The 22,738-nt window shown below is 43.2% G+C and overlaps 1 protein-coding gene across 1 annotated transcript in view; it reads left to right on the forward strand.

Moving 5' to 3' along the window:
- The window catches only part of ROBO1 (roundabout guidance receptor 1), a 1,620,698-nt gene that overhangs the window by 354,715 nt on the left and 1,243,245 nt on the right, over positions 1-22,738 (forward strand). The window contains exon 2 of the mRNA XM_073668214.1: positions 20,627-20,748. Within this exon, the coding sequence (XP_073524315.1) occupies positions 20,661-20,748 (88 nt within the window). The 5' untranslated portion in view covers positions 20,627-20,660. The remainder of the gene's footprint in view (positions 1-20,626; positions 20,749-22,738) is intronic.

Raw genomic sequence — 22,738 nt, forward strand, 5'->3', positions numbered from 1 at the left:
GCCTGCCGTACCCCTAGTGAGACAAAGAGCCGGTAGACAGCTGCCCAGTTTACCCTTGACAGCTCCTACACCCTGTAGTTCAGGGCCAGACAGTCAGCTCCGTAGGTCCACTCGGGCCACTAGAGGCCAGTTACCCGCACGCTGGAGAATTTAAAGTGTATAAATTGTTTTATTTATGTTTTTCTGTGTCTTGTTGCTTGTGTATAATTTTGTGTTTCTAGTTATTTTTAGGAATCCTTGGTGGATTTACCGGGAATCCTTGTACATAGTTGGAGCGTAACCCAGGATGGACTAGAGACTGTTAAGGACTCGGGGTAAGACAGACCCCTACCTGGTTACGTCTCCCTGTGTTGGTGAAATGGACACCTTGCTCTCTTCAGAGACTGCACCCGGTTGCGGACACGCCGTAACCATCTTTATATGTTTTCTTATTGTATTATTAATGTTTTTGCCTTGTTATGTTTTTCTAAATGTGTTTAGTCCCGGAGTACTAAATTTCACTAGGGGGGAATGTGGCACCCCAGGGGTCTGGTTTTCCACAGTAATGTAATGTTATGTCTGAGAGCAGGTGGGAGGTCCTTTGGTCAGGGATCCTGTGCATGCCACACCTCCTGCCCAGTCTTGGGAGGGGAAGAACTTCCCCTGTATAAACCCGGGGCTGAGGCAGGGTGAGTCAGACAAGTGGAGTAGAGACAAGAAGCAGCATAGGAAACAGCAAAGTTACAAGGAGTCAGAGGCTGGCAGCTGCAGAGCTCGCCCTGACTAAGAAGACTTCTTTCCGGACCCGGAGTCCGAGGCTGTGGGGACTAACTCCTACCCAGCAGCAGAATCCGTCAGGCAGGGGATTTCAGGTCCTCTGGCCCAGAAGCCCGAAGGCACGGTCACACGCGTGGGACCAGCACCGCCATCGTGGAGCGGAAGCCATTAGAAGGCCCCGAGTCACCGGCCATACGGGTGAGCACCACACGGTACACTCAGGGACGTGGGCTACTTACATCAGCTTCTAGCAAGGTAGCCAGAAGAGTACAGTCAGTTTGGGAGGCCTACAACTACGCCTGGCCAGGGGAGATCCCATCTGCTCAAGGACTGACCAGGCCCCGTTCGCTAGCAAGTACTCCGGGAGGGTCTATCGTTGTTACCAGTAAAGACCCTGAACTACACCGTACCGTCTCTGAGTGGTTCCTGCTACCCCCATCATCCACGTCGGCTGCCCTGAGACCATACCCCTCCCGTTGGGGGTTATACTATCACGCTGCATAATCCTACCATCGGCCTCAGCGGTCTGCCCCGCAGCAGCAGCTCCCTGGCTGCACTCAACGGGTGGCGTAGTCATCAACTATTTACTACTAGTAGACTGCCGTCCAGTTTGACTCCCTGGGCACGGACCGGGTCACCGCCACGAGACTACAACCCTCCACGGATCCGGCTCCGGGTAAGCTCCCGCGTGCGCACCGCAGCGCGACACAGGCCCAGGGGCGCGTCATTTACTCATACTATAGCCTGGGAATCAGAGGTCGACTCCAGCGCTTCTGTGAATCCAGACGAGGAAATGATCTGCACTGATGCCCAGAATCTTTATGAGTCGGATCCAGGACCAGACGCAGAAGGTTCTGACCATAATGTAGACCCTCATTCCCAAACTGTAACTCCTGTTGGTGGAGACAATGAGGAAGACGATGATAAGACTCAAATACCTGATTGGAGCGACAACTTTAGTTTTTTGTCAGGGCAGGAACAGGTTGGCTCTGAGGACGACGGGTGTGATAACGCACAGGGTGATGATGATGAGGTCGGAGATCCCACTTACTGTCAACCCACAGTCAGCCAAGAGATGAGGTCAGCAGAGGAGGTGGAGGAAGATGCTAGTGACGACGAGGTCAGGTTGCGCCTTCCTGGACAGAGACGTAGTACTGGAAGCACGTCAACAACTGCATCCTCAAACACAACTCTGCCTCTCACCACAAGTCGTGGTGGCTCTTCAGGTCGCATGGGTGCTAAGCCTTGCATAGCCTGGGCATTTTTTCAGATCGATAAAGATGACCCAACTCGTGTTATCTGTAACATTTGTCAGCAAAAGCTAAGTAGAGGCCAAAAAATACATAGTTTGAGTACTTCATGCATGAACCGGCACATGGACATGAAGCATAAGTTGCAGTGGGAAGCTCAGTGTGCTACAATGCGGCCTAGCCGGCCGGGCCAACCACCGTCTGCCATATCTTGTGCATCCGTGGCCTCTTCATCCTCTGTGACTGGGGGGACAGCAGTCACACCTGTTTTGGGGCGCAGACCTGCCACCTCTTTACCCGCAACAGCCAGCGTGATTGGCAGGTCATCATTTTCTTTGGAGGTGGTAACAGCAGCTGGTGTTGAGCGCTGTCCGACATCGATAGCACCACCTTTGGATCAAGGCAACCTAACATGTCCGCCTGCATCTTCCTCACAGACCGGCAGTTTGCCGGGGACACCCTTATCAACCCCGTCTAAGCACAATAGCCAGCCCTCGGTCCCTCAGATGTGGACAAGTAAAAGACCATTTCCTCCTAGCCATGAGAAAGCTAAGAGGTTGAGTTTCACCATCTGCAAGCTCTTGGCTACAGAAATGCTGCCTTTCCGCCTGGTGGACACAGAGGATTTTCGAGACCTTATGTCCGTCGCAGTGCCCCAGTACCAGATGCCCAGTCGGCACTACTTCTCAAAGAAAGGTGTGCCTGCGCTCCACCAGCATGTCGCACACAACATCACCGCTTCTTTGAGAAACTCTGTGTGTGACAGGGTGCATTTCACCACAGACACTTGGACGAGTAGGCATGGACAGGGGCGTTACATGTCGCTGACTGGCACTGGGTAACTATGGTGACAGCAGGACAAGGGGCTGCTGTCCAAGTCTTGCCGTCCCCACGAGTTGTGCGTCAATCCTCTTTATGTCAAAGTTCCTCCACTGCTTCTGCCTCCTCAACCTCCTGTCGGTCTTCCACCTGCACCCAAAGCCTGTCTGGTCATGCCACAAGCTTTCTAACTGCGCAGAAGGGATCCTGCACACCTACTTACTATGCTGGCAGTAGGGCTCAACGTCATCTGGCGGTTTTTACATTGAAATGTCTGGGAAATGTGAGTCACACAGCTGAGGAGTTGTGGTCAGCTCTGGAGAACCAATTTCATGAATGGTTGTCTCCACTGGACCTGAAACCAGGGAAGGCCGTGTGCGACAATGCTGCAAACCTGGGTGCGGCCCTTCGCCGGGGCAATGTCACACACGTGCCTTGTATGGCTCACGTGTTGAACCTGGTTGTCCAGCAATTTTTAGCCCACTATCCCAGACTAGATGGCCTTCTGCAGAGGGCACTGTCGCTGTGTGCTCACTTCCGCCGTTCGCATCCCGCAGCTCAGCGACTTACATCTCTACAGAAGTCGTTGGGCCTGCCACTTCACCGGCTAAAATGCGATGTGCCTACCCGGTGGAATTCAACTCTGCACATGTTGCAGCGACTGTGGCAGCACCGACAAGCCCTGGTGCAATACGTTCTGACGTATAGCCTGGGCCAACGAGATTCAGAGGTGGGGCAAATCACGCTGGAGGAGTGGTCTCAGATCAGGGACCTATGCACCCTTCTGCACAGTTTTGAAATGGCGACGAAGATGTTTAGTGCTGACGATGCCATTATCAGCATGACTATTCCGGTGATTTACATGCTGGAGCACATGTTAAACAGAATTCGGAGTCAGGTGGTGGCACAAGAGGAGGTGGAGGAAGTAGAGGAGGAGGAGTTGTATGCGGAAGGGCTAACATCTGCAAGGTCCAGACGGTCGGCAGCACCAAGGCGGCAGGCATGTGAGGGTGGGGGAGATGATTTTACAAGGGCGCATGGTAGCAGCCAAACTAGTGAGGAAGGTGCAGGAGCCCAGGAAGAAGTGGAGGACGAACTGATGGAAGACTAATCAGATGAGGGAGACCTTGATCACATTTCTGTTGTGCGAGGTTGGGGGGAGAGGACAGAGGAAGGAAGCATGATTGTTACCTCGCCCCACCAACACAACAGGGACTTGGTGCTCCTGGATGCGCAACACACATGAGTGCCTTCTTGCTGCACTACCTGCAACATGACCCTCGAATTGTGAGAATTAGAAATAATCCTGACTACTGGGTTGCCACACTGTTAGATCCCCGGTACAAAAGTAAATTTGCAGAAATTATTCCTGCCATAGAAAGGGATGCACGCATGCAGGAGTATCAGCAGAGACTGTTGCAGAATCTTACATGTGCTTTTCCACAAAATACCAGTGGTGCACGTAGTGAATCTCACAGTTCCAACTTGCCAACCGTGGGACCGTCAAGTGTTCAGCACTCAAACCGTAACAGAACCACAGTATCTGCTGGTAACATCAATTTTGCGGAATCATTTCACCACTTTTTTAGCCCATCCTTTGCAAGGCCACAGGAGACAAGAAGTCTGACACATAGTCAACGCCTAGAGACGATGGTACAGGAGTATCTCCAAGTAAACACTGAAGCCACGACTGTGTCACTGGACCCTTGCTCTTTCTGGGCTTCCAATCTGGATAAATGGCCGGAGCTAGCCACTTACGCCTTGGAGATCTTGTCATGCCCCGCAGCCAGCGTTCTGTCTGAACGTGTGTTCAGCGCTGCTGGTGGTGTGCTGACAGATAAGCGCACGCGGCTCTCCACTGATAATGTAGACAGACTCATGTTCATAAAGATGAACAAATCATGGATCCGAAACGACTTTTCTACCCCTGTGTCATCCTGGGGAGAGTAAAAGCTTGATGATTGGTTAAAATCACCCTACCAACCATTTTAAGCTTTCAAATTACTAATCATGTTTATCTGTATCTTGACTGGAAAATAATTTGGGCTTTGTAGCAGTGTGCAGCACTGATCCTATTAGGCCATCTATAATAAGCTTCACCAGATTTAAAATTAAAAATAATTTTTAGCTGCATCTAGCCCGGAAAATAATTTTGGGGCTCCGAGATGCGCAAGACACATAAGTGCCTTCTTGCTGCACTACCTGCAGCATGACCCTCATATTGTCAGAATTCGAAGTAATCATGACTACTGGGTTGCCACACTCTTAGATCCCCCAAACTTTTCGATCAACCTTTTCATTTTAATAAAGACCAAAAAAATGGTCATTTTTGAAATTATAAGCATTAGCAGGTTGTTAGAAACTGAAATCAAACAGTTTTCAACTCAAAACTTTATTCTAGGTGATGTTACATTTTCACATAGGACCCCTTGTTCGAAAGGAGCTTCTGAACTCTCTCGTCCATTGAATTTGTCAGGTTTTGGATGGTTTCTGCTTCAATTGTTTTGCATGAGGACAGAATACCCTCCCAGAGCTGTTGCTTAGATGTGAACTGCCTCCCGCCATCATAGACACTCCTTTTAATGATGCTCCAAAGGTTCTGAATGGGGTAGAGGTCAGGGGAGCATGGGGGTCACACCATAAGTTTGTCCCCTTTTATGCCCATATCAGCCAGAGATGCAGATGTTTTATGTGCAGCATGAGATGGTGCATTATCATGCAGAAAAATGATCTTGCTGTGAAATACACGGTTCTTCTTCTTGAACCATGGCAGGAAGTGCTGTTTGAGAAAATCCACATACATTATGGAGTTCATCTTTAGCGCCTTCAGGGATCCTAAAGGGGCCGACAATCTCTCTCCCCATGATTCCAGCCCAAAACATTACTCCACCTCCTCCTTGTTGGCGCTGTAGCCGTGTTTGCGTGGGGTGTCCATCAACCAGCCATCCTCCACTCCATCCATCTGGACCATCGAGCGCTGCACGGCACTCATCCGTGAACAAAACAGTTTTGAAATCAGTCTTCATGTAATGTTTGGCCCACTGGAGCCATTTCTGCTTGTGTGAAGTGGATAGAGGAGGTCGACAGGATGGCGTATGCACAGCTGCAAACCTCTGAAGGACCCTGCATCTTGTTGTTCGGGGGACGTTGGAGGCACAAGCAGCTTCAAAAACTTGTCTGCTGCTATGACAAGGCTTTTTTGCCGCTGCTCTTTCAACCTGACGTAATTGCCTGTAGGAAAGAGTCCTCAATTTGCCCTTATCAGCACGCACACGTGTGTACTGTGAATCAGCTACATACTTCTTGATTGCCAAGACACTTCATCCTGATCATCGCACAATGTTGATTGTAGTCATGCCTTGACCTAAACACTCCACAATTTGTTGCTTCTCAGCAGCCGACACATCCTTTTTCTTTCCCATTTTGGCAGAAAATGTAGGCTGCTTAATAATGTGAGAGAGCCTTCTTAAGTAGTCTTGCCTTCATTGGACACACCTGCCAAACTAATTAGCACAGGTGTCTGCAATTGCTTACAGTGATATAAAGAGCCCTGACACACATCACCATCAATGAGTTTAACTGACAAACAAACAAATTCTTCCCTTATCACTCCTAAACACTTTTTGCATAATAATTTGGAACGCGGTGTACATGTGCTTTTCCACAAAACACCAGTGGTTCACGTAGTGAATCTTACAGTTCTAACTTGCCAACCGTGGTCTGTATGGAATTGTTCAATAAAGGGCCCAAAATTAAGATAACATAGATGGGAGAGGTCTCTATGAATAGGAATTCCTAAGTATTTGATACCCTGTGAGGGCCAGGCAAAGGGAAAGTTGGACTGGATGGAATCCTATATGGATTTAGGGAGGGAGACATCGAGGGCCTCAGACTTCGCTGCATTGATTTTAAAATTTTACCATGTAACAAAGTGATCTATTTCAGCCATAACAGCAGGGATGGATATATGTGATTGAGTGATATATACTAGGACATCATCAGCAAATAGAGAGCACTTGTACTCGGTGCCTCCCACCTCAATCCACCTAATATTGGGGTTATGGCGAATTGATGAGAGCAGGTGCTCCGTCACTAGGATGTATAAGAGAGGGGACAGAGGACATCCCTGCCTTGTCCCATTGGTGATTGTGAAAGGTGATGAAAATGTTCTGACGCACCCCCTGGGCCTTGGGACACCCGGAGCCGGACCCTTTTTGGTGGATGCTGGTGGTTGTAGTCTTCGCGGCGGCGATCCGGTTCCGTGGCTCAGGGCGGTCAAACCAGTGGCGGAACTATTTATGTGGTTTTGATGTTTAAATGTCCGACTACGCCACCCGTGGATTGCGGTCAGAGTGAACCGCCGCTACAGGGCAGACCGCTAAGGCTGGTGTTGTGGGTGCAGCAGAGCGTAGCATAACTCCCCACGGGAGGAGTATAGCCTCAGGGCAGTGTATGCGGAGGATGGGGGTGATGGTGCAGGGCAGCAGCAGTAACGACACGGAGTCAGTGATGCAGTTCAGGGCCTTTACTCACAGTTCTTATTATCCAGACCACGTCTGCAGGTAACGGCTGCCCACGTCGTACTGTGCTCACCAGGTGAGGGCCTCAGACAACTCCCAGATAACTTTGGAGCGCTTCACAGGACCCCCTTTGTGTGTCCTTTGTCTGGCCTTTCTTACCAACACTTCTGTCCGGCTGCCTCGGGCCTCCTCTTGGTAAACTTGGCGCCAGTTTCCCTGACCCTATGTGGTGCCTTCCTAGCGGGTGGAGCAAGGGGCTGCGCCACATAAAATGTCAGAGCCTCCGGTTTCTAGCTGAGGGTCGTTTCCTGCCTCCACTAGTTCGGGGACCGGTCTCCCCCTTTGGCCTGACCCCTCCACGCAGGTGGATTCGGGCGTGCGGTGGCGACTCGCCCGTCCGCACCCCTGGGATCCCTTCATTCCTCGTTCCTGGAGCCTTCTCCGCTCCTCTTCCTTCCTTCTCCCTCTTGCAGGCCTGGGCCTCTGTTACTAGGCCCGCCTCCGGAGCAGAGCTCATGCAGAGCCCCTGCTCCCTGCCACTTCTGCTCAGACTTCTCTGCACTGAACTAAGATGGTGCCCACCTTTTATACTCCCTTCTCAATGCACCCAGGAACTGCTTCCTCCCTGCTCCTGCACTGCAGGGTTCCCCTTCCTCAGTGTTCCCTCCCCCCACTCCAGCCAGGGACAGGGACTGTCGTGCCCATCTCAGGGGCATATTGGTCGCCCTGCCCCACGGCAATGTGGTGTAATGCATGCAGGTGTCGGGTCCTGATCCACACTCCATCCTTATCTGAGAGTGAGATATCACACCTCTGGGTGAGGTGCAATACGTCTGTAGCAACCGAGCCCTCGGTGCTACAGTTCCATTTATCTTCAGCCTAGGTGACGTATTGTGATACAGGGCCGTGATTTTGGCTATAAAAGGGTCCCCTAGACCCCTACCCCAAGCTTTTTAAGAGAATCATATATGGCGTGCCAGGAGACTCTATGGAATGCTTTCTCAGCATCCAACGAGAGTATCTACTTACAAATTTTTAACTGCATCTAGCCCAGGAAATACTTTGTGCCTAGTAGCAGTGTCTGCTAGTCAGCGGATTATCCCGGCTGTTAAGCAAGCTACACCACCTGTAGTTTGGACACTTAATTTTTTCAAAGGAAATGCTTCGGGACCACGGGATACTCAGTGAAGAGCATCAGGAGGCACCCCAAGGCATATGGGCTGGGACTGGCACTAGGATGCCTTGCGGTGGACAGCCGAGCTCGATCCTTATAAAAGCTTTTTAACTGCAGCAGCTTTAGTGGACGCTACTGGAGCTGGAATTACGCGGCTGCTGGCATGAGACTTGCCCTCCAATAGATCCTTGTAAATGGATTTAAAGTGTATTCATTCAAATTAGAGGGACAATTTAAATTAAAAAGCTTAGAGCTGCCTCCACCACAGGGGGGCTCTCTCGACCCACCAGCGGACAGGCACCAGTATTGGGAGAGGGGGGCTGGCCGTCAGGGTTCACCGCGGCTCTGGCACAAACCCGGCGACACAGAGGTGGCACGGGCAGGAGCGGACTGGCCGTCTCGGCTTCTCACTTTTTGGATTTTAGAAGGGCATGACATGCCTATATCTGTGTCTCCCCCTCCTTTTACTCCTCCACCTCTTTTCTTTTCGCATGACTATATGTACTTGTCACTTTTCCATGTGTTATTTGTGTCTTCTGAGCAGTTTGTCAGCTTTTGGACACCTTTGAAGGTGTTTTCTATGTGTTTCTATGTGTTTTTGTTTGCCTGCCATTGGTTTTAACGGTGTTCGAAGGTGTTCGACGAACAGTTTGACGAACAGTTCGGCGAACACACGGGTGTTCGACGAACCGAACCGAACTCGAACACTACGGGGGTGGCTCAACACTAGTAATGAATGCAGGGTAGGAGTGTTTCTTAAAGAAAAGCTAACAGGTCTGTGAGAGACAGAATTCTTGCTGGTTGGAAGGTGATCAAATATTTATTTCATGCAACAAAATGCTAATTAATTATGTAAAAATCATACAAAGTGATTTTCTGGGTTTGTTTTTTTAAGAATCTGTCTCTCACCGTTGAAGTGTACCTACGATAAAAATAACATATCTCTTTATCCTTTGTAGGTGGGAAAACTTGCAAAATCATCAGTGAATCAAATACTTATTTTCCCCACTGCATACTAAGAGTTAGAAGGAATTGCTGTCAATTGAACTACTTTCCAATAAATCCCAAAAGCATTCTAGCACTTGCAATAAAATCCATATCTTTAGATCTTCAATCATTAAAAAATCATGTAGAAAAGAAAGTTGGAGTATGGTACCTTCAGCGAATTGGAGTTATTGGAAAGTACTGACTTCTGAAACCCCTGGCAGTTGTCACAACTGTAATGGAAATATTTGCAGTTGATAACTGAATTTGTTTGGCTTTCATATATTTCTTTTGCAGTTTTGACAATTGCCTGATGTTTTGGAAGCCAGTACATTTCGAGAAATCCCAATCGCTGATGGAACTATGCTTCTACTTGCATTTCTGTACCATATTTTAATAAAGGAAGACCAAACATATGGATTTTATTACAAATGCTGGAATGTGTTTGGGATTTATTGGAAAATATTATAATCTGTCAGGCTTCCTTGAGCTTTGTGGTATCGAGCAGTGCAGACAATAGATGGTAAGCTTGCTTTTTCTTTTTGGCTTCAGAAGTCAGGCCTGCATTGATAGTTGGGCCTAGGGGTATGTGCACATAGCAACTTATAAATGCCGGCATATCCACATAGTCTATGATGTAAGAAACAGTTTAGAAATAAATCAGCAGTCTTTTCCTGAGGTGTCATTTTTTGTCATCTCTTCTGACTTTGCTGACGGTGCATTATTTTTTTGCACTTCTCACAACAAGAGTGGCTTCCAACTGAAAATTTGAGGAAAAATAGTTGAATCAGTTATTTTAGCCACTTTCCAACTTTCAAAGCCTGAATCATTTGAAAGAACTTGAAAAAGCCTAAATATTTGACCAACAAGAGGTTTAACATTGATGTGCATGCAGTGGGTGAAATAAGTTTTGAACACATCACCAATTTTCTAAGTAATTATATTTCTAAAGATGCTATTGACATGAAATTATCACCAGATGTCGGTAAGATCCCAACTAATCTACACAGGCAAAGAAATCAAACCATAGCTGTCCATAAATTAATGTATGTGTAATAATGAGAAATGACACAGTGAAAAAGTATTGAGCACATGAAACACGAGAGGTGCAAAAACTCAAGGGAAGTCATGACACCATCTGAAATTTATCAGTAATTAAAAAGCAATCCTGCCACTCAGTGAAAAATAATAGCTGGATTAACTGATGGCCTATAAAAAGGTCTCCCATTACCAAGGAGCAACACAAGAAACATCTCATGATGAGTAAAACCAGTGAACTGTCTCAAGACCTTCACAACCTAATTGTTGCAAAACATAGTGATGGCATTGACAGAAGAATTTTTAAACTACTGAAGGCCCCAGTGAGCACTGTTGAGGCCTTAATCCTGAAGTGAAAAGAACAAAATTTCACAATAAACTGGCCACGACCAGTTTCAGACAAAGATTGAAAAGAATTATCAGATTAGTTTTCCATGTGCCAAGGACCACCTGTTGAGAGCTACAGAAAGACCAGGAAATAGCAGGTACAATTGTTTAAAAAAAGACAGAAAGAAATGAACACAACCTCCATGACCTTTATGCATGCTCACCACACAAGACTCCATTGCTGAAGAAAAAGCAAGTTCAAGTGCGTTTGCTCAACAGTATTTAAGCAAGCCTGTGAAATACTGGCATGATATAGTCTGGTAAAATAAGACCAAGATTAAACTCTTTGTATACCATAATACACACCATGTTAAGACACCATACGATCAATGAAGTTCGTAGGTGGGACATGTTGCTGTGCATACTGCACTCACAAACTTCATGTTTTTGAAGGAAAGATGAATGGACAAATGTACTGAGACATTCTTGATAAAAATCTACTGCCATCTACCAGAATGATGAAGATGAAACAAGGGTGAAAATTTCAGCAAGACAATAATCCCAAACACATAGCCAAGGAAACTCTCAATTGGTTTCAGAGACAGAAAATAAAGCTGCTAGAATGGTCCAGCCAATCATCTGACTTGAATCCAATAGAAAATATGGAAAGAGCTAAACTTCAGAGTTCATAGATGGAGCCCACGGGACATTCAGGATTGAAGAGTGTTTGTATGGAAGAATGAGCTAAAATCACACCTGAGCAATGTATGTGACTAGTTTCTCTATACAAGAGGCGTTTTGAAGCTGTCATCACCAACAGGGGCTTTAGTTCAAAGTATTAAATACATTTCAGTAAACATGCTCAATACTTTTTCCATGTGTCATTTCTCATTATTACACATAATTTATGGACATTTGTGGTTTGATTTTTTTGCCTGTGTGGATTGGATAGGTTGTTACTGACATCTGGTGAGAATTGCATGTCAATATCATCTTTAGAAATATATTTAATTAGAAAATTGGTGACATGTTCAACATATTTCTCCCTCTGTTTATTCATTATTTTTAGCATTTATTGAGCTCTTTTTTAACAGTTTTCCAGGCAGAATCCATTTAAAAAAGATGTTGTGTGGACATACCCTAAGAGAGGTTACTAAAAATATATTTTAAATGAAAGAGCACCATTTATAAATCTAGAGACTGTATAGGGCTCAACTTAGCTCTGGTTCTGTTAGTTCTCCTGACATGTTTAATAAACAATTCTGGAGAATCTTTTCTCATTACTACAAGCTGTACACTTGATCTGTTATTCCTCCTAGAAATGTATAACTAAATTGACAACTGGGTGTTACCTCTTTCCTTGACAAAGAGGCATGCCCTTTCCCATCTCTGACACTCACAGCTCTAATTTAGTGACAGCACATGTATTCATAAGTTTGCACGAAAATTAACAGAAGCAGCACAATAGCTATACAAAAAGATGATCCTGAATAATTCTGTTATTTAAAATAAAATATTTACTAAACAGACAGGTCAGGAAAGCTAGTGCGTCCTCTTTAAATGATGCTAAACTGAGATATGCCACTAGTCTTATACTTGCCAGCCACCGTCTTCATCTTCTATCTCTACCACTCCAGTAGGTCACCAGCAGTTTGTGATTTGCTGGATCACTCCAGTGTTTGCTGGATGAGCCGGAGGTCACTTTTCAATGTAAGTCTATGAGAGTCCCGTTCTAGCTCTCATAGACTTGCATTGAGAGCTTATGACTGTTACCTCTGACTTTTGGCTAGTCAGAAGTTGCGGTCACAAGATGGAGCCATGAGACTGGAGCGGTGCCGATGGAAGGTGAAAATGGCAGAGAGTAAGTATAAGAGTATGGTCTAGGACCTTGATAAGAAGCACCACTCCAATGCTTAAAAAACCAAAACACAGGAGTGGTGCTTTAAGATGCCTGGTGGGAACTGAAGTCTCCTCTGATAGATAGGATTCAAAAAACACACTGCACAAAAAATTAAGAGAAAATAATTAAAGGAATTCTTCAGCAGTTAATCACTGTTCAAACCAAACACAGGTTCTCAGTGCACCCTTGGTATGACAAAATATTTAGGTACATCTTCCCATCCGCATGTTTCCCTCTATCTCTGCTGTTCTCTGCCTCTATAAAGCCAGAGCTATCAATAAAAAAACGAGTGGGGAAAATAAGTAGGTGGGAAGGCGCACTTAAATGCTTTGCCACGCCAACGGTGCACCATGCACCTGTACTGGAATTGAACAGTCATTCTGTGCTGACAGAGTCCCTTTAAGCATCATAATATTTAAGGATATGAATCTGTATAATTAGAAAGAATCAGCGATTGCGAAACAACTTCTCCAGCTTTGGTGCAAGAAAACTAATGACACATGCAAGAGAGGCAACAATAAGACATCGCCCAATAAAAGAATGGTTTTACAGGTGGTGGCCACAAACAATTTCCATTTTCTTTATATTTTCTTACTAAGTCTTGCTAGTATCTTTGTCACTACCGGTACCTGCAGCCCAATCAGGTTGCATTGGTAGTGAATCTCCTCCTCGCTCAATGGCCCATCATATGGCAAGAAGGTTTGCTGTGGCTCCAAGCACAGTCTCAAGTCTCAAGTGCAAGGAACAGATATTAGCACGATCAGTTCAGTGGTGGGTCAATTATGGTTTTTGAGAGGCATATGCTTGGAGAGTAGCATAAGATTTCACTAATATTTTCCTGGCTACTGCCACGTACCAGGATGAAATCCTCAGAACCTTGTCAGACCTTACACTGGTGCTGTGTGTAGACTGTTCCTGGATGCCACTGACTGACCCTCACATCCCCCAGACCTGAATGCAGCTAAGAACCTTTTGGAGATTATATATCAGTGCATAAGACTCTGTCAATTAATCCCAGTGACTGTCCAGGAATTCACTGAGGGCCTAATCCAGGTCTTTGAAGAAATTCCCTAGGACATCATCCACCATTTCATCAGTTGCATGCCCTGACATTGTCAGGATCGCTATTGGCATGTGGCAGCCATTCACATTGCTGAGTTTAATTATGAGTTGCTGAGATGAAATTCACATAAATTGGATCCTCCTGTGATTTCAATTTTTTATTTTTATTTTCGGGGTGATTTGGGATCCGACCCTAAATCGGTAAATCATTTTTGTCTCTATTGACCGCATTGACGTACCACTTTGTTCTCTCTGAATTGAGCAATTTATATCAGTAAATATTTTAATTTTGAATCTTTAATTCATTGAGATCCGATGTGGATGTGTGATTTGTGTGGTTCCTTAATTTTTTGAGCAGTGCGTTTTAAATGGCAAATGGAATGTGATGGACATTTTTTACAGATTTTGCATTATGACCCAAGAGCTTCAAGTTAAATTTTAGATAAAACAGTTTAATAAAAAAACAATAACTGTATTAAGAGATAACAGGTGGCAATACAAGTCTGTGATCAAGGAACTCGGTTTTTGCTCACTTTTTAACTTTGGCATAGAGGCTTATAAATGTGTCCATTGAAAAAAAAGATAATTATTTGAAAGTGATTATTTGTGTGCTTTGTTACTTATTGGTTATCCTTTTCATTGTTACTTGCATCATGCGGCTTGTTCCAGGTCTGAAGCTGGCAAAAACAAGTTAATTACATCTCACATAGTCCGCATTGTTGTACGATTCTTTAATTTACTGTTGCTGCAAGCGCATAAGAGGAGCAATGTTCAAAGCATAGAAATGTTGTTTGCACAGACTTTACCTGTGGATTAAAATATCCAGTTTTTTTTTTTTTTACTAAATGCACTTAATATTAACTAAATGGATGTTTTCAATATGAAACAATTACTGTAGGCAAATGGATTGAATGTATGGCCATCAGACATAGGACAACATTTAATTAAGATGTAACATACTTAACACAAATAATGAAGGTTTTTATACTTCGCTATTTGCTTATTTAATAGTGTTTGCGAGATGGAAAGAAATATACAGAGCTATAGCTTATAAATAAAACCTCTTTGTACTGTTCACATTGGGAGAGAGAGCTCGAAGCAATAAAAGAATGAAAATAAAATCCAGTGAACTTTTGTAGAGATGTTTGTATACATTGCAGATGTGTTCAGAAATGTATGCTAATGGACCAAGCCCATTCAATAGTGCAATATGGAATAGATTTTTCAGTTGCAGAAATTTTTGTGACACATTTGTAGGGGGAGGGGAAGGATGAAGAACTAAAATGGGAAACTGTCAGCAGGATTTCACCCCCAAAACTATTTATGTGCCCATGTGGCTCTTTCAAAGTCAATTCCAGCAATACCTGGCTAGTTTGTTCCTCAGTTCCTGAAAAATCAGAGTTTTAATTGATTTGGAAAAGAGGATCTAGAGCAATTTGTAGATCTGAATCCTCTGTCGCTGCAGCTCTGTTCTCTGCCCATCGCCACCTCCTCCTGCTATACTGTCAGCCTCTATGCTGTGTGATGTGTGATTGCAGGGAGGGGAGCTGTCAGTCAAGTAGGAGGTGAGGAATAGAGCTGAAGTGACAGAGGCTTCAGATATACAACAATTATTCAGCCTAATTTGCATATCAATTTAAATGCCAATTTCTCAAAAAATAAAGGAATGTACTGGCCATGTATAGGTGTTGCTGGACTTATCTTTGAAAGAGCTACATGTGAATAAAAATAGTTTGGGGTATGAAATCCTGCTGACAGAATATATTGCCTTTGTGTTTGGAGGATAGTACTGTGCATATCCTTCCCAATTCCGTTGCCACTCCTCAGCATATGCAAATAAACCCATATACATACAAGATGCATCAGGACACTATGATTAATGAACACATGTTCTCCCGTATTGCTGTAAATGTTAAAAATGTAAAGGTACTTAGCGTGTTTTGATCAAAGAGTGCAAAAGCCATACAACCATGTCAAGGTGTACCTAAACATGGATGGTCCCTATCACTTTGTGTCCTACCTTACCTTGTGCCAAACTAGGCTCCATCTGGATTGGGAAGTGAAAGAAAACCAGATGTAGCTTGCAATTTATAGCTTGTCTGGGAAGGACCTTTAGATAAGGATTCTGAGCCCTAGAGGGGCCACACCGCCCAATGTGTACTTAAAAAAAAACATAGGACTCATACACCTTTGGTGTTAAATTAATGTTCAGGTACACAAATACATTATGGGGCCAATATACAAACATATATCTGCACGATGCATCAGCACACTTCGATTAATGACTACATGAACTCCACTATTGCTGTAAACATTAAAAACATTAGGTTCTTAGTGTTTTTGATCAAAGTGCATAACAGCCATCAAACCACATCAAGGTGTACTGAAATATGGATGGTCATTATCACTAACGTCCTACCTCTCTATGTGCCAAACACATGCATTTATACAGGCAAGGAGGCTGAAGTTCTGAAGTGGCCAGCAATGATCAGGATCTAAATCAGGGGTCTCAAACACGCAGCCCTTCAGGCTGCTTCATGTGGCCCGCAGGCACCATAGACCCCGATCGCGGTCCGGTCCAGGAGCTGCCGGCAGCTGCGCTTCAGTGCAGTGTATTGTCGCACAGAGACCGGCTCTCTGCACATCAATACCAGTGCCAGCCGCCGGCCTATAAGAGGCCTATAAGAGGCCAGCAGCTGACATCTGCATCCCAGCACAGCAGCGTATGATGTCACTGACTTGTGCAGATGTCAGCTGCTGGCCACTGGTATTGCTGTGCAGAGAGCCGGTCTCTGTGCTGCAATACACTGAACTGAAGCGCAGCTGCCGGCGGCTCCTGGACCGGGCCATGATCCGGGTCTATGGTGCCTGCGGGCCACAGGTGCAAAAAGGACGCCGAGGGAATGGAGGACAGGTGAGAAGAATCTTTTTTTTTTTTTCTCTTGTATGTGTAGAATGGCACAAGGGACAGTCCTCCAAGATGGGGACCAGGCTGGGGACAGTCCTAAAAGATGGGGACCAGGCTGGGGACAGTCCTAAAAGATGGGGACCAGGTTGGGGACAGTCCTAGAACATGGGGACCAGGCTGGGGACAGTCCTAAAACATGGGGACCAGGCTGGGGACAGTCCTAAAAGATGGGGACCAGGCTGGGGACATTACTACAAGAGGGGGACAAGGAAGGGGACATTCCTAGAAGATAGGAACATATCTACAATATGGGGACCGGTATGTGACATTACGACAATATGGGGCCCAGTATGGAATATTACGACAAGATGCAGACCAAGGTGGGGCACATTACTACAAGATTTTGGCAGAAAAACTTCAAAGTAAAGGATGAAAAAATATTTTGCCACTAAAAATGCTGCTTTATATCTAAACTAAAGTAAACAAAAAAAGTGCATGTTTTATTATCGCCACATCCATAACAACCCAAGCTATAAAAAATAAAACAGCAAAAATGTTCAAAATGTGTAAAGAAAAAAAAATGGTATCACTAAAAATGTCACTTTGTCCTGCAAAGAATGCGGCCCCCCCAAATTAATTTTTTTTCCGTGTGCGGCCCATATACCCAGCCGAGTTGGAGACCCCTGATCTAAATCCTATTGAACACCTGTGGTGAGCTCATAACATTGCTGTTGGGAAAAGGTACCTTCAAATATGAGAGACCTGGAGCAGTTTGCAAATAAAGAGTGGTCCAAAATTCCAATTGAGAAGTGTAAGAAGCTTGTTTTTGGTTATAGGAAGCGATTTATTGCAGTTATTTATTCCAAAGGGTGTACAACCAAATATTAAGCTGGGGGTGCCATCAATTTTATCCAGCCTATTTTTGGGGATTTGTGTGAAATTATGTCCAATTTGCCTTTTTCCTCTGTTTTTTTTGTGTTTTTCCAATATACACAAAGGAAATAAAATGTATAACAAAACATGTGTAATTGCAATAATTTTCTGGGAGAAATACTTCACTTTCTGGAACAATTTGAATTCCAATATATATACTGTACGTATTTTTATGTACATATTATGTACATATATTTATTTATTTATTTATTATACTCACTTCTATAGGGCCATTAATTCCACAGACATTACACTGTGTGCAGAATTATTAGGCAAATGAGTATTTTGATCACATGAAACTTTTTATACATGTTGTCCTACTCCAAGCTGCATATGCTTGAGAGCCAACTACCAATTTAGTAAATCGGGTGATGTGCATCTCTGTAATGAGGAGGGGTGTTGACTAATGACATCAACACCCTATATAAGGTGTGCTTAATTATTAGGCAACTTCATTTCCTTTGGCAAAATGGGCCAGAAGAGAGATTTGACGGGCTTTGAAAAGTCCAAAATTGTGAGATGTCTTGCAGAGGGATGCAGCAGTCTTGAAATTTCCAAACTTTTGAAGCGTGATCACCAAACAATCAAGCGTTTCATGACAAATAGCCAACAGGGTCGCAAGAAGCGTGTTGGCCAAAAAAGGCGCAAAATAACTGCCCATGAATTGATGAAAATCAAGCGTGAAACTGCCAAGATGCCATTCGTCACCAGTTTTGCCATATTTCAGAGCTGCAACGTTACTGGAGTATCAAAAAGCACAAGGTGTGCGATACTCAGAGACATGGCCAAGGCAAGGAAAGCTGAAAAACTACCACCTTTGAACAAGAAACATAAGATAAAGCGTCAAGAATGGGCCAAGAAATATCTTAAGACTGATTTTTCTAAGGTTTTATGGACTGATGAAATGAGAGTGACTCTTGATGGGCGAGATGGATGGGCCAGAGGCTGGATCAGTAAAGGGCAGAGAGCTCCACTTCGACTCAGATGCCAGCAAGGTGGAGGTGGGGTACTGGTATGGGCTGGTATCATCAAAGATGAACTTGTGGGCCCTTTTCGGGTTGAGGATGGAGTGAAGCTCAACTCCAAGACCAACTTCCAGTTTCTGGAAGACAACTTCTTCAAGCAGTGGTACAGGAAGAAGTCGGTATAGTTTAAGAAAAACATGATTTTCATGCAGGACAATGCTCCATCACATGCATCCAACTACTCCACAGCGTGGCTGGCCAGTAAAGGTCTAAAAGAAGAAAAAATAATGACATGGCCCCCTTGTTCACCTGAACTAAACCCCATAGAGAACCTGTGGTCCATCATAAAATGTGAGATCTACAGGGAGGGAAAACAGTACACCTCTCGGAACAGTGTCTGGGAGGCTGTGGTGGCTGCTGCACGCAATGTTGATCGAAAGCAGATCAAGCAACTGACAGAATCTATGGGTGGAAGGCTGTTGAGTGTGATCATAAAGAAAGGTGGCTATATTGATCACTAATTTTTTGGGTTTTTGTTTTTGCATGTCAGAAATGTTTATTTCTAAATTTTGGGCACTGATATTGGTTTACCTGGTGAAAATAAACAAGTGAGATGGGATTATATTTGGTTTTTATTAAGTTGTCTAATAATTCTGCACAGTAATAGTTACCTGCACAAACAGATATCCTCCTAAGATAGCCAAATCTAAAAAAAACCCACTCCAACTTCCAAAAATATTAAGCTTAGATATTTATGAGTCTTTTGGGTTGATTGAGAATATAGTTGTTGATCAATAATAAAAATAATCCTCTAAAATACAACTTGCCTAATAATTCTGCACACAGTGTATATTATATGGTTCTATGCAAAAGTAAATTGCAAGTGCAAAGCTACAAATACAAAAGAAGGTGTAATACCATGGGTCCATAATATAGACCAAAAACCTGTGAGAGTGAATCAAGACTATTGCTCCAGACCTGTGGTTATGTTAAATGGAAACTTCTTGCTCCCCTTGCATGCACCCCAATGCATGTTTCGCAAGTTTCTTCCTCAGGGAGTGATGATGTACCAAATTTATCTTCGAGCATGCACCTCTGAGATGTATTTTAAAATTCTCCAGTTTAACTTTGCACTAGATTGCACTTATCTAAGTAATAAACAGGACTAGCAATTCTTCTATAACTGTACCTCATTATTCACTACCATTCTGCTTTTGTAAACCTACAATAAGACACTTTCTTCCAATAACCCTAGTGTCCTTCAGTGCCTCTTTATGTCATGAATACTGCATAATGCCCCAGCTGTAGTTATGTACATACTTATTTTCTAAAAGTTTTAAAAATATATTACTTGTGTATCCGATCACATAAACTTTTACTCATTTCTATATTTATTTGCATTACAACATTGCTGCTAACTTTAGTATGGCCTTTCCGGTTTTATAGTCATCATTAAAATTGATTAAATTTATTCATCTCATCTAAAAATCCAATTTACATTTACAATATATCCGTGTGTTTATCTAGCATCCTAAATGTGTCAAATGCAAAGAATAAAACACCATACTGTATAAAAACCTCTTCTCTATGGATCACAACAGGCAAATGACTAAACTATTATTGCTTTAAAATATAAATTGCGGGAATTCAGAGGGAGAATGTTATACAGAATCATAATGGGGAGGAATAGCCAAGGATATAAATGTATACAGTCTTTGTTTTCCTAATGTGACTGTGGCGCTCGTACAATGATATTATCCAAACCCTTGACTTAGCACATTATGACAAACTGTCCTGCACTTATTATGTCTCTCTGCCATTTAATAATTTCCCGTAAAGTAGAAAATTGTGAAGAGCAGCTTTTTGTATCGAGCGTCATTTGGAGTGAAATGCATGCTTCTATATTAATCATGTCATTTGTCAGTATTCTCCTTGAAATTGACACGAGGCTCTGAAAACTTTCCTGTCTTATTTCGCTTATATCATTCAGATCGCATCGAGGTAATGAACAAAACGGGGTCAAGATGAAATGGACAAGAATGCCCTCATTTTTCCTGTCAGTGGTTTCAATCCTACTGTTTCTTCACTTGGTAGTCACCCAGTTGATTCCAGGTAAGGCGAATGAGCTACAGCATGTAACTATATGTTTGTCATAGGCTCTGTTCACACAGTGACAATGTTATGTTTTTGGAAGTAGAGGGAAATATATATACATAACTCCTGTTTGGATCCAATTTTATTATTGAGTATACCTGGAAAATGCCACTTACCATGCACAAATTAAACCAGTGTTATTTAAATAAATATAATATCCAATGGCATTAAAAGGAATCTGTCAGCGGGATTTCACCCCACAAACTATATGTGCATGTAGCTCTTTAAAGTCAAGTCCAGCGATACCTTTACATGGCGAGTCTGTTCCTCCATTACTGAGAAATCAGCCTTTGAATTGAGGCTGAAGATCTGAAGCCTCTGTCACTCCAGCTCTATTATTTACCTGTACTGCCTCCTCCTGCTTGACTTATGGCTCCTGTGCCTATAGTCACACAGCATAGAGGTGGTCAGTGAAGCAGGAAGGGGCGGCACAAGGCAGGGAATAGAGCTGGAGTGATAGAGGCTTCACATCTGCCAAAATCTTTCAGCTCCATTTGCATATCAATTTAAACACTGATTTCTCAGTAATGAAGGAACGGACTGGCCATGTAAAGGTATTGCTGGACTTCTCTTTGAAAGAGCTACATGTGCGTATACATAGTTTGGGGTGTGATATCTTGCTGACAGATTCCCTTTAAGAAGGTTGCATTGGAATAGAATATAGGGTCTATTCTGCTTTCATAAATGATACCATGCCTATTTATGGGCTAAATCCTGTATTAAACCCAATTCCAATTTACTTGAATCTGAAATACCAGACATAGCCTAAGGATAGGCAAACACTGCTTGTAAAAATAATACCCTTACTTCAAAACCTGGATAAAACCTTCTGGGAAAGACTGAAAAGTAATATTTTAATGAATTAATCATATATACATGGTTACTTAAGCATACATTTGAGGTTATGTTTCTATGATCGTTATTTGGTGCAGTTTTGATGTTTTATATATTCGCTGCACAATAAAATACAGTGTCTTACAGTTCTTTAGGGATTTATAGACATCTCCTGACTAATGTGCTTCATTTACACAGCGTAAAGTGACCGGGAGTGCATTTTTTAAAATTTGCAACATGTCAATTTCACTTGCGGTAAATATACATTTTATTTGCAGATATTCCCCTATAGGCTTGAATGAGTTGAGAAAAATCCACAGGTAAAAAAAAAATGTGTTTTTAGAGTACACTAAAAATGCATGTAATCCATATATGACTTTATCAATAACGTTTCATGAAGTAACAGAAAGTTACCAAAACAAAGTAGTTGTATTTAAAACATGACAAACCAAAAAGAGAGAAAAGCACACCTGAAAAAATCACGATAGAAACACGTAAAAAAAATATAACCCAAAATGTGCCAATAACCTAACTTAGCTAATGTTGCAGAAAATATGTAACATCAAAAATTCACCAAATACTTTTTGATGGACTGTAGCCTTATTCTCCTAATTTATTTTACTTCTTATTGTTAATTGTTCTTGTTGCTTTGATACTAGTAATAAATGTGAAATCTTTCTTGGGCTTTTTGGATTTCATGAGCTTTTTTTATCTTAGAATTTTATTATAAAGGTCATGAAATTATATCTTTGTCAATGTCGCTTTGGTTGAAGCCATACGTGCCATCTTCTAATATTAGTAGATGACATTTGATCTCTAAATTACAGTATAATAGGGAGCAGGAACTCCTAATTAAAAAAAAATTAAATGGAAGGCAATGGTGAAAGCAATGCTAGAGTGTATGATCAAAGGTGTGCTATAGCACAAATTAATAATACATGCACTATTCTAATGAAGCGTATGATCAGTTTTATTCTGTTTTATGTACTCCATCAACTGACAAGCTTAACAATAGAGCAATGGTTTTTAACCTTGGTAGAAGAAAAAAATTCTCTTAATTCAGATTAATCCATAATGCTCTAGCCAACTATTTGTAAGATTCAAAATATTTGAA

This window comes from Phyllobates terribilis, unplaced genomic scaffold, assembly GCF_046119375.1.
Source record: "Phyllobates terribilis strain yellow unplaced genomic scaffold, ASM4611937v1 Scaffold_2__4_contigs__length_985480577, whole genome shotgun sequence".
In the NCBI taxonomy this organism is placed as follows: domain Eukaryota; kingdom Metazoa; phylum Chordata; class Amphibia; order Anura; family Dendrobatidae; genus Phyllobates; species Phyllobates terribilis.